Source organism: Bos mutus, chromosome 2 (genome assembly GCF_027580195.1).
Source record: "Bos mutus isolate GX-2022 chromosome 2, NWIPB_WYAK_1.1, whole genome shotgun sequence".
In the NCBI taxonomy this organism is placed as follows: Eukaryota; Metazoa; Chordata; class Mammalia; order Artiodactyla; family Bovidae; genus Bos; species Bos mutus.
This window is the reverse complement of record NC_091618.1, coordinates 75,880,351-75,893,577: the sequence shown is the minus strand read 5'-3', so window position 1 is coordinate 75,893,577 and position 13,227 is coordinate 75,880,351. Positions and strand designations below refer to the sequence as shown.

Here is a 13,227-nt window from a genome sequence, read left to right as displayed (position 1 = left end):
CTCCAGGCAAGAACACTGGAGTGGATTGCCATTTCCTTCTCCAATGCATAAAAGTGAAAAATGAAAGTGAAGTCGCTCAGTCGTGTCCGACTCTGAGTGACCCCATGGACTGAAGCCCACCAGGATCCACCATCCATGGGATTTTCCAGGCAAGAGTACTGGAGTGGGGTGCCATTGCCTTCTTCACCAATGAAGGGAAGGCAAAACCTAAAGAGGAACTGTATGCTTAAAATTCAAGGGTGTTTGACTAAGAGACTCATGCTGATAAGTTGGACACACTATCAGCATCAGGAGACATGATACAATCAGGCAATCCAGGAAGAGTGGAACTAATTTTTTGGGAAAATGGCAGGAGGTCATTTATGGAAACAGGTTCAAGAATGAGTGGCTACACTGAAGTACCACAAGAGGGCAAAGAGAGTGGAGAGTAGGAAGAGAGACCGCTAACAGTTTCCAAGATTTTCTCTGATTATAATAGCACCGGGTTCAGAAAATGTGTAACATTACTTGATTTGGCTATTGTTTTTTTTCAATTGACTACTTTCTCTGACAGCTCTTTCACTGAGCTAGAAGTTTCAATATTTAAATGTGGCACAATAGGATGGATATTGACAGTGTTCCCACAATGGCCTGGCCGTTGATGAAGAAATACTGGCAGTCTGGGCTTGTTCCAGGGCTGATTCATGTCTTTCCCAAACTGGTTGTTAGATAGGAACAAAGGAGGAAGTGATGATGAATTGATCATGATTGGGGCTTCTTTCTAGCTAATGGGAGGCCTTCTTAAAAAACAAAACACGACAAAACTTATATTTTCCAGAATAAATTAGCTCATTTTAAAAATATATTTATTTGTATTTATTTATTTGGTTGCACCCGGTCTTAGTTACAGCACGTGAGATCTTTAGTTGAGGCATGTGCGATCCAGTTCCCTGACCCAAGATCGAACCTGGGCCCCTTACATTGGGAGCTTGGAGTCTTAGCCATTGGACCACCAGGAAATCCCTAGAAAAAATTAGCTCTTGAATCACATAGACTTAAGATACAGTTTCTCAATCAGGGAAAACCCTAGACATTTTGAATAAAGGCATTTTTAAGTATGCTGATAACAACATGAATTATTAAGACCTGGGGCTTGTTTCCACAAATCAATAAAACCCAACAGTGATTGAATTTAATCCAGAAGTATTAATACTTTAAAGCAGTGCTTCAATCTGATGTTAAAAGAATGAAAGTTTATGACTAAAGACACAAACCTCAGGTACTGTTTTTATAAATAATAATCACTTTCTTCCCAGAGGGGCAAAATGGGTAACATATATAGTTTAAATGTTACTCATTTTCTTTTTCCAAAGACAAAAAATTACCCATAGGTTAAAATTTTTTCCTAAGATTTCTTAAAATATGTACATGACAAAAATTGAGAACCAAAACCATTTTTGAACTAAAATAAACAACTGTTCAGGCAGTATACATTTGTTCTTAGTTCTTGATTACAGGCTTTAGGATGAGAAAAATAGAATGAGGTAAGGTGTGTGTGTGTGTATGTGTGTGTCTAGTAAGGACCTCAACCTGCATATCTTTGAATCCTAATCCTGAAAACTGATTACCTGGGTGGCTGAAGTCAAACAGCTCAACTGCAATCAAAATCTGGCTGTTACCTTTTTTGTTTTAAATTAGACTTTCATACTCTTTACTCTCTCAAAACATACTCCAGAAAAGGGGAAAATGGTGAGATATTTGAAGATAAAAAAAAATACTACCTCTTTGTATTTCTCACTACAAGTGTTTCATATAATAACCACATACTATATAAGAGCAAATAGGTCATGGCTTATACTAAGGTCTAATGATTATTTTGAAAGTAAGTAATTACCGATATGTGGAGCACAATGACACATCTTCACACTCTCGCTCTTCAAATAAGGTATCTGGGCATTCTTGGCCTCCGTTGGCTGCTTCTTGGATGATAATCCTATATCGAGACTGTTTTATTGTAGCATTTCCTGAAGTAAAGGAAAAATAAAATAATAGTGCCCTTTTATGTGGAGGCAAAGAAAAGTCCAGGGATAGAGAGCAATTTAATAAAGAAAAAAAAGAAAAAAGAAGAACCTATGGAAAGACTACCTGGGAAATGAGAATAATAAGAAAAGACCAGAGATTAATACTCAACCTTACTTCTATGAGAAAGAAACATCACACTTACTAACTGTGATTTCAAATCTGTATGTTCTAATATGGGAAGATTGTTTCCCACTGATAATATATTTTAATTAATCAGAATCTATATTATATTTTGCATATACTTCAGCATAATCTGAAAGGCCCTTGAAATACTCTTTGATCTCAAAGCAAAAGCTCAGGGGGTTAACGTTTTACTATTAGCAATTCTCTCCCTCAGGTGGGGTACTTCCTTCTTTAGGCTACTTTTTACTATGCAAACACTTATTAAAATTAATACATTACTAACATATTTATTAATGGGAATTAGTTTATTAGATTTCTTATTCCTCACAACCTGAGGTAATATGTGTATAATTGGAATTTAGAGAAGAGGCAGTAAAATTACAATAGAACAAACATTATCTTCCTGGTTATTTTGCTGACCCACAGAAGTAGTAATAGGCACCTGGATAAAAAGACAGCTGATGTTCACTTTAATGTGTGGGGCATTCATTTCATAATCTTTAGATGCCTTCTAATCAACAACTACTTCCAAAATCAATGACAGTGCTTAGCAACTATTTCAATTGCCATGTGTAAGATACTGTGCTCGATACACAGATACAAAGTCTTGAATTTGCAATGAAATGGAAAGAAGAAGGGGCAGACAGACACACACCTAGTTATTTGGGCTTTGCAGAGTGAGATGCGTCAGACACTGGCACAGTATTAGGAGAGTACAGAAGAAAGCATAATCATGTGGGGAAACCAAAGACAGTTCCTAGAGAAGGTGGATTTTATTCTGGCATTGGAGGAATAAGTAGAAAAACAATTTTTTTTCCAAAAAGCAAAACAAAAATACCAGATGATATTGCTTATATGTGGAATCTAAAATATGACACAAAGGGACCTCTGTGAAACAGACAGACTCACAGACATAGAAAACAGGTTTGTGGTGGTCAAGGTGGGGTGGCGGGGGAGAAAAATTGGGAATTTGGGATTAGCAGATGTATATAAGATGGATAAACAAGAAGGTCCTCATATAGCACACAGAACTATACTCAATATTCTGTGATAAACCATAATGGGAAAAATATATTTTTAAAAAGAATATATATATATATATATGAATCACTTTGCAGAAGAAATTAACATAACTGTATTTCAAAAAAAAAAAGAAAAACATAGAGTCTGAAGCCATTGCAGGTCAAAGAACCAGTGTGAGAAAAGACACAAAGCTGTAAGAGTGCATGGACTTCACAGAGAAAGAGAACAGAACTGTATTCAGGAGGGTGTATGTGTGTGGGGCTTGTGTGCGGGAGCTTCTGGTGGCTGGAGGAAGAACACAGAGAAGGTTATAAAGAATGGAGAGGAGATGCCTAGGAGAAAACCAAATTAATTTTTAGGTTTAAGACAGCTAATGAACCTAATCATACAAAGAAGGAAATTTCTATAGCCAGCAAACTAAGTGGAGCCAAAAAGGAAAAAAAAGGAGCTTTTACTAAAATTATATATTCATATGGTTTCTCAAAAATAATTAATGCAAAAAAGACTTCCTATACTGAGAAGCAACAGACCTACATGCCATTCCCTGTCTTCCTCCTTCCAGAACATTCTGAACTCTATCTGTATTTAGTTCTTCTGTGGTTACCTCCAAATCTATAAATAATATGTACATGTCATCACTAGTTGTTTTCTTAACTTTAGACATCATCTATTGACTTTCTTCTGTAATCGATGAATATTTTTTTCCACTACTGTTCAACTTTTTTTTTTATAACTGTATCATGATTTTTATGCCTCTCCTCATTATTTAAAGGTTTTATATAACCTGCATTTTTTCTGTCCCACTTCTTACTCCCATCCTCCATCAGATCAGCCACTATGTTTCTAAAGAGTCTTTCCGGGCAGATGAACTTCCTTTTTTATTGCCATCCACTTCCTGCTATATTAAGTCCTGTCTTCCTGTGCTGCATGGTCTGTTTCTATGCTCTTCAGTCTTTGTCCACTGAATCTTTCATAAACAAGTTTAGATCTCTCAACCACTGATGGAACTCTTTGTTTTTGACAAAGAATTGGGAATTTTAAAATCCATTTCTACCACTTTAATGAGATTATGAGAAGGGGAGACTAAAAATTAGGGAGATGCATGAGGCCTTTGGGGGCTTCCCTTGTAGCTCAATCAGTAAAGTATCTGTCTGCAATGCAGGAGACCTGGGTTCGATCCCTGGGTCAGGAAGATCCTCTGGAGAAGGACATGGCAACCCACTCTAGTATTCTTGCCTAGAGAATCCCATGGACAGAGGAGCCTGGCGGGCTACAGTCCATGGGGTCACAAGAATTGGATGCGACTTAGCGGCTAAACCACCACCACTGCCATGAGGTGTTTTCCATCTGCTGCCTTTTTTGGCCCTTCTTTGCCAACATCTGCTGGATCATGGAAAAAGCAAGAGAGTTCCAGAAAAACATCTATTTCTGCTTTATTGACTAGGCCAAAGCCTTTGACTGTGTGGATCACAATAAACTGTGGAAAATTCTGAAAGAGATGGGAATACCAGACCACCTGATCTGCCTCTTGAGAAATCTGTATGCAGGTCAGGAAGCAACAGTTAGAACAGGACATGGAACAACAGACTGGTTCCAAATAGGAAAAGGAGTACGTCAAGGCTGTATATTATCACCCTGCTTATTTAACTTATATGCAGAGTACATCGTGAGAAACATTGGACTGGAAGAAGCATAAGCTGGAATCAAGATTGCCCGGAGAAATATCAATAACCTCAGATATGCAGATGACACCACTGTTATGGCAGAAAGTGAAGAGGAACTTAAAAGCCTCTTGATGAAAGTGAAAGTGGAGAGTGAAAAAGTTGGCTTAAAGCTCAACATTCAGAAAAGGAAGATCATGGCATCTGGTCCCATCACTTCATGGGAAATAGATGGGGAAACAGTGGAAACAGTGTCAGACTTTATTTTTTGGGCTCCAAAATCACTGCAGATGGTGACTGCAGCCATGAAATTAAAAGACGCTTACTCCTTGGAAGAAATGTTATGACCAACCTAGATAGCATATTAAAAAGCAGAGACATTACTTTCCCAACAAAGGTTCATCTAGTCAAAGCTATGGTTTTTCCTGTGGTCATATATGGATGTGAGAGTTGGACTGTGAAGAAGGCTGAGCGCCAAAGAATTGATGCTTTTGAACTGTGGTGTTGGAGAAGACTCTTGAGAGTCCCTTGGACTGCAAGGAGATCAAACCAGCCCATTCTGAAGGAGATCAGCCCTGGGATTTCTTTGGAAGGAATGATGCTAAAGCTGAAACGCCAGTACTTTGGCCACCTCATGCAAAGAGTTGACTCATTGGAAAAGATTCTGATGCTGGGAGGGATTGGGGGCAGGAGGAGAAGGGGACAACAGAGGATGAGATGGCTGGATGGCATCACTGACTCGATGGACGTGAGTCTGGGTGAACTCCGGGAGTTGGTGATGGACAGGGAGGCCTGGTGTGCTGCTATTCATGGGGTCGCAAAGAGTCGGACACGACTGAGTGACTGAACTGAACTGAACTGAACTCAGAGATCCAACCACAGAAGGTATGTATTAGTGGCCACCTTGTCCATTGGCTTCTGGTCAGCTTTGGTCAAAGGTGGTTTGGGGCACACAGTGTAAAGATAAAAGTTGACAGAGGAAGGGGAGACAGAGAGAGAAGAAAGATCAGGGTACTTATTCCACCAGATTTCATTGTCTAAATCACCTCAAAGTTGGTTCCCTTGCTCCCCAGAGCCACAGTTCTAATGGAGCGGTAAAAAGTAAAGTGAAGTCGCTCAGTCGTGTCCAACTCTTTGCGACTCCATGGACTGTAGCCCACCAGGATCCTCATTCCATGGAATTCTCTAGGCAAGAGTACTGGAGTGGGGTGCCATTTCTCACCTGCAACTACTTTCTTCGAGATCTTCTAATAGCTCCTACAGGTATCAGCTTTCAGGCTCCCAACTGTCCCTAGCCAGGTACTATTAGTTTCCATTAACCCTGTCCTCTCCTTTGTATTATAAACTGTTCCTTCATTGAATTTTCCCCATTTGAGTGGGCCACCTATTTCCTACCAGGACATGCTTATCAAATCAAAGGACAGTTGCTATTATTTGACTGAGAAGAATGCTATAATTAACTTCTTTTTAATGTGGTTAAGGCCCAGTGAGGAGTATAGAAAAAGAAGGCTAAGAAGGAGGGAAAAAAGTATAATTAAAACAGTTCTACATAATAATATGCAAGCTATCTTTATTGGGGTGGGGACAATCTGAATAAATAATTGTGCCTTTAGGAAAAAGTCTCTCTCCTCCCCACCCCCAGTTAATTCCAATTACATTGTACTTACACTGGTAATTATTGTTTACCCTCAGGATGTGTGGGATTGTGTGTGTGTGTCTGTTTGCTTTGTCCAAGTGTTAAGAGTCCAGAAATAACCATTGAAGACAATAGGAACAATTAAGGGGTTGACTTTATCCCATATTGAGACAGAACATAGATCAATGCCTCTCCTTTCATAGGACATACATACACACACACACACACACACACACACACACACACATACATCCACCCACATCCACACACACACAACCACACACACCACACCACACCACACCACACCACACCACACACACAGAGTGCAAGCTCACACTTGATGTATTCTTCCTTATCGTGTAATTCCAGGTCAAATAATTCAAAGTTTTAGAAAAATAGTCACATTGATTATCATACTCTATAGATCTCGAGGTGAAGGTTGAGAAGGATACACTCTATGGGCAAAATAAACTTTTAGAACTGAGGTCACATTTTTCCAGAGAAAAAATTGATTGGCACCACAGAAATTAAGAATTATTTCATGTCTATGAAGAGAGAGAGAGAGAGAAATAAGGGAGCCTCTTAATAAAGGCAAACACCCCCAGGATCTACGAGACACCAGTTAAGACTTTCTCATTGTAAGTGAACATGTGTTTCTTGAACAATGGACTAGTCAAATTTAGCTGCTGCTGCTGCTGCTAAGTCGCTTCAGTCATGTCTGACTCTGTGTGACCCCATAGACAGCAGCCCACTAGGCTTCCCGTCGCTGGGATTCTCCAGGCAAGAACACTGGAGTGGGTTGCCATTTCCTTCTCCAATGCATGAAAGTGAAAAGTCAAAGTGAAGTTGCTCAGTCGTGTCCGACTCTAGCGACCCCATGGACTGCAGCCTACCAGGCTCCTCTGTCCATGGGATTTTCTAGGCAAAAGTACTGGAGTGGGGTGCCACTGCCTTCTCCAGTCAAATTTAGCATTCAGGTTTAAAGGATTTTCCCCTTCCCTATGATGTACAGTGCTTCAAATTATGACAACAGAATTGGTTTTGCAGAATGGACATGATTTAGCTGATGTCATGGGAAGTCAAGAGCAGGCAGGTCTACACTTGAGATGAAGCAGCCAATCGTCTTCTCACACATGAATTTCGAAGGCAGCATGAGGGTAGTAGCTTTGTATCAAAGTAGGACAATACTTTCAGAAATGTGAGAGGTGATTAGCAACAAAAGGAGTGGACGCTCCTGACAGCACCCAAGATCATGGCTTGAAGCCAGACAAGAGAGGATGAGCAAAAGGCCAAGTAGAAGCTCTCAGGAAGTGATGTCAGTTTCCGTTGCCTTTGAATACATAAGAAAATGATTTCTGAGAGGTAATATTGAGATGCAAAGATAATGGCTTTGCAGGAGGAAAACATTTGTATTACATATGTACCTAGAACGTGTTAGATTTCTAAGTGAATTTCTTTTTTTTTCTTTTATTATTATTGTTATTATTTTACTTTACAGTATTGTATTGGTTTTGCCATACATCAACATGAATCCACCACAGGTGTACATGTGTTCCCAATCCTGAACCCCTCTCCCTCCTCCCTCCCCATATCTCATTCTTTTACTACAACACTTTATGAGGTTGGTATTATTACTATTGTTTTGTTATTATCATTATTGTTATGATACCCATTTGACAGACATGAAAATGAAGGTCAGAAGGGGTCAATAATTTCTACAAAATATTTTCCTGTCTAGGATGAAAAGAATGGCTAGGTAGATATCAAAATCCACGATTTTTCCATAAAAGAGACTTTAGAACAAGATGAAGAGAAAGAAAGGGGCACTCCAAGCAGGAGTTCATGCCACAGGGGCTCTGTTATTCCCAAGGGACACTTCTTTCCTAATCAATTCTTCAACTGTACCCTGTTGGCAGAAAGCTCCAAGTATCATTGAAAGCAATGTTCGTAGGGCTTTGTTGATGCTTTCAACCTCATTAGGCCTATGAAAAATACCAATAAATGAAAGTGCCTGTCTGCAAACATAAACAATTGCTCAAGCATGATTATGGCTCATAAACAACTATTCTACATTCAGCTTTAATTTACACATACTTTATCATTAATAGGTCATTGAACATAATTAAACTTAAGTTATTAATTATAGTCAAAAGACATAACATTTAGAAAAGATGGCAACTTAAAGATCAACAGCCGTGTTTCATAAGGAAAGTATATGAGTGGACTGCAAACACTGAGGGATATTTAGAGATTCTCAGTGAAGTCTTTCCTAGACAGATGGTAGCCAAGGTGGAGAAAAACAGTACCTCTGGATGACTCACAGCCAGGTAAGCTGGGGCACATCACACTGACCCAAAGAGTCAAGGGTGTTGAGCCCTGATACCAGGGTTATTCAATCAGTGATTTGAAATAAAGACTTTAACCTCTATATTTCCAATTGATTTGAAATGTGAGAGCAGGGAGCAAGTAGAGCATGGTGAGCATCAGCTCTGGCTGACGGGGAGGCAGGTTTGCAAATGCTCCCAAAGGAAAGAGGATGTGCGTGTATTACACTGCCATGTGTAAATGGACAGCTAGCGGGAAGCTGCTGTGAAGCCCAGGAGGCTCAGCTCACTGCTCCGTGATGACCTAGATGCATGAGGTTGGGGGTTGAGAGGGAGGTCCAAGAGGGAGGGCATACATACATACACATAGCTGACTCACTTCATTGTACAGCAGAAGCTAACATAACACTATAAAACAAATATACCTCAATTAAAAAAATAAACAAATAAAAAGAGTATGTGCGAAGGGGATGCAGGATAGATGGATATCAACAAATCATGGAAGTTTTTCCAACACCAATCTGTAGAATTTTGATGGTACATTGATAACAAATGACCTCTCTGGCTTTCCCTGGTTTCTCTATTGTTTCAGTTACTAACGGGTTTAATGGATTTCAGCAACCCACTCTGCTTCTAGGCACCATCATCCTGCTAGGCTTATAGACTTGAACTCTTGGTTGCCACCTAGTGCTCTTCTTCTTCCTCCCCACTTACACACCCAGTTCACCGTTAAAAACAAAACCAAAAGTCTGTTGATGATTCCTCTCTAACCAGTAGATCTTGAAGCCAAAGGATGGTACCAGTGATATTTTAAGATCTGTATCATATAAACAAGCCAATGCCTGTGTGTGTGCTCAGTTATGTCCAACTCATGGACCTTCGCTTGCCAGGTTCTTCTGTCCATGGGATTTTCCCAGGCAAGAATATTGAACTAGGTTGCCAATCTTCCTCCAGGGATCTTCCCAACCCAGGAAATGAACCTGTGTCTCTTGTGTCTCATGCGTTGGCAGAAAGATTCTTTACCACTAGTGCTACCTGGGCTTGTAAACATCCATACATCCTGGGGTGGAGTTACGACTCTAGTGCGTATTAGATTTCAGACAATTCCTTTAATCACTCTGAACCTCAGTTTCCTTGGCTATAAAACAGGGTGACTACAAGCTCCTATTTCATATGACTGTTTTGAGGATTAAATGAGACACACGTGTAAAGCATGTCAGCACTGCTGGTACAGGGAATCTTCTCCAGAGTCATAAAAGTTCATGAGAGAAAGTGAGAAGGAAGCGTTTAAGAAAAGAGGAGGATAAAAGCTTCAATAGTTGAGGCTTTTTCTAATTAAAATAAAAATGTGGCAAAACAGTCTTCTGTACAATGGTGGGTCACATTCATGTTCTGAGCGTCTAAAGGTGGACCGTGAGTGGCTTGAAATCATTCCATGTTTCTGGTAAATTAAACTCCAACTACAAGGCAGTTAGCTCCGACCACCTTCTGATATCACTGGAGAGGAATGGGTAGGGGGATCAAACAATCCTGTTTGCTCAGGACAGTCTTCATTAATGCCTATTATCTTGGCTTAAATATTAATAGTTCATCTACTCACTTTCAGAAAGACCATCTACTCACTTTCAGAAAGGCCTCTGTATAAAAAACTAAATGATAACTCATAAAAAGACCATCACCTCCATGCCAATGCAAGAAAACAAGCACATTTTGTTTCTCACTGCACCAAAGGGTTGCATTTCAAATGTGTGGAAAATGTAGACTGCCTTGTTCTTAAAATTATCTATTCAATCTGATCATTGATCTTGTTATCTTATGCCACGGAACTCTGCTTGAGACAGCAGTTCATGCATTTGAAGAAAACTGTTTTGTGCCTAAAGCACACTTCCTTATAAATCATAAAATTAAAAATTAAAGGGAAAGAAGAATATAGGGCTTACTTCAAAATAATCAACTAGACCTACTTGATATGTGTCATTATAATAGAAACATCACAAATAGATGCTATGTAACTACTGGGAACCAACAATGAATCAAAGTGGAGCATCAGAGGACAAAGTTTCACTTGGCAAAGATTCCAAATGGTTACTAAGAAGTCTGTTTCTAAGTCAGTTCTATAGACAGAGGTTGTAATATTGCATCAGGCAGTCCAGGTTCATGAACATCAAATCCCCTAAAATGTAGATTCTGTTTACTGATTCACTATACACAAGAGAATACTCCCTTCTACCTTATTCACAATGGTTTTTGAGATTTGAAGCTGATTTCCTTTTCAGAAAAAGTACCAAACCAGGATTCGCCATCCCAACTTTTTCTCACTTAAATTTGGAGAAATAAATACTGTGACCCTGAGTTCTCAGAGGGACCACATACAGTGTTGTCATTATTGATAAATATTTTATCATGTATCTGCTATACATGGAGCTACCAACATGTTTGGTGCTAGGGGTAATGAGTCTGCTTAATGCAGGAGACATGGGTTCGATCCCTGGGTTGGGAAGATACCCTGGAGAAGGGAATGGCAACCCACTCCAGTATTCTTGTCTGGAGAATTCCATGGACAGAGGAGCCTGACAGGCTACAGTCCACGGGGTTGCAGAGTTGGACACAACAGAGCGACTAACACCACACCACACCATACATGGAGGATACATACCTAAGTGATATGTGTTACACTGACGTGTACATATATGTAGTATTAAATCTCCCCAGTAAAGCAGAAGTGAAACATGATTGAGAGATGATAATGTAGAAGTTCTCCATAGTTCTATAAGCATTCAGAAAATACAGTTAAACATCGTATTTATTTTCCAAAGGCCATCAATCTGGTATGTTCTCTCTTTGCTCAAGGGGGATTAGAAGGTTTAAGTAGTAACAAATGCAATGTCCTAGAACAGCTATGAGTAGGAAGCTTTTATCTCTTCCTCCCTATTCACATTGGTGCCCCATATATAGAGCAAATACATCAAAAGCAGCCTCTTCCCCCAGAATTCCCCTCCAGCTTACAACTCCAAGTACTTCCAAATGAACACTGAGTGTAAAATAGAGAGTGGGAAGTTGCTAAACAACACAGGAAGCCCAGACTGGGACTTTGTGATGACCTAGAAGGGTAGGAACAACAGACTGGTTCCAAATAGGAAAAGGAGTACGTCAAGGCTGCATATTGTCACCCTGCTTATTTAACTTATATGCAGAGTACATCATGAGAAACGCTGGGCTGGAAGAAGCACAAGCTGGAATCAAGATTGCCAGGAGAAATATCAATAATCTCAGATATGCAGATAACACCACCCTTATGGCAGAAAGTGAAGAGGAACTCAAAAGCCTCTTGATGAAAGTGAAAGTGGAGAGTGAAAAAGTTGGCTTAAAGCTCAACATTCAGAAGACAAAGATCATGGCATCTGGTCCCATCGCTTCATGGGAAATAGATGGGGAAATAGTGGAAACAGTGTCAGACTTTATTTTTTGGGCTCCAAAATCACTGCAGATGGTGATTGCAGCCATGAAATTAAAAGACGCTTACTCCTTGGAAGGAAAGTTATGACCAACCTAGATAGCATATTCAAAAGCAGAGACATTACTTTGCCAACAAAGGTCCGTCTAGTCAAGGCTATGGTTTTTCCAGTGGTCATGTATGGATGTGAGAGTTGGACTGTGAAGAAGGCTGAGCGCAGAAGAATTGATGCTTTTGAACTGTGGTGTTGGAGAAGACTCCTGAGAATCCCTTGGACTGCAAGGAGATCCAACCAGTCCATTCTGAAGGAGATCAGCCCTGGGATTTCTTTGGAAGGAATGATGCTAAAGCTGAAACTCCAGTACTTTGGCCACCTCGTGAGAAGAGTTGACTCATTGGAAAAGAGTCTGATGCTGGGAGGGATTGGGGGCAGGAGGAGAAGGGGATGACAGAGGATGAGACAGCTGGATGGCATCACTGACTCAATGGATGTGAGTCTGGGTGAACTCGGAGTTGGTGATGGACAGGGAGGCCTGGCGTGCTGCTATTTATGGGGTCACAAAGAGTCGGACATGACTGAGCGACTGAACTGAACTGAACTGAGAAGGGTAGGATGGGGGTAAGGGAGGGAGGCTCAGGAGGGAAAGGATATATATATGATTATGACTGATTCACATTGTTTTATAGCAGAAACTAAAAATTTTAAAAAATGAATGAGCCTGTTTATATATGGATAAAATTAAAATTGCAAAGCTTTTTCTTTTAAAATTCCCAGGAATGCTAAAAAAAAGGCTCCAGGATATCCATATAGATTTTTCATTTTGAAATTTTGCCTGAAAAAATATATTCTATGTTCTTAAATTTTCATAATCATCATTCACTTTGCCTCAGAGGTCAAACTCAATGGCTCTGCCAATAGACAAGACCTCCACAGCTCTGGCTTCT

General features: G+C 39.9%; 1 protein-coding gene across 1 annotated transcript in view; it reads right to left on the bottom strand.

Annotated features, from left to right (window-relative positions):
- THSD7B (thrombospondin type 1 domain containing 7B) overlaps positions 1-13,227 on the bottom strand; it is a 926,619-nt gene that overhangs the window by 455,999 nt on the left and 457,393 nt on the right. Inside the window, exon 10 of the mRNA XM_070380583.1 lies at positions 1,874-2,003. Coding sequence (XP_070236684.1) covers positions 1,874-2,003 — 130 coding nt within the window. The remainder of the gene's footprint in view (positions 1-1,873; positions 2,004-13,227) is intronic.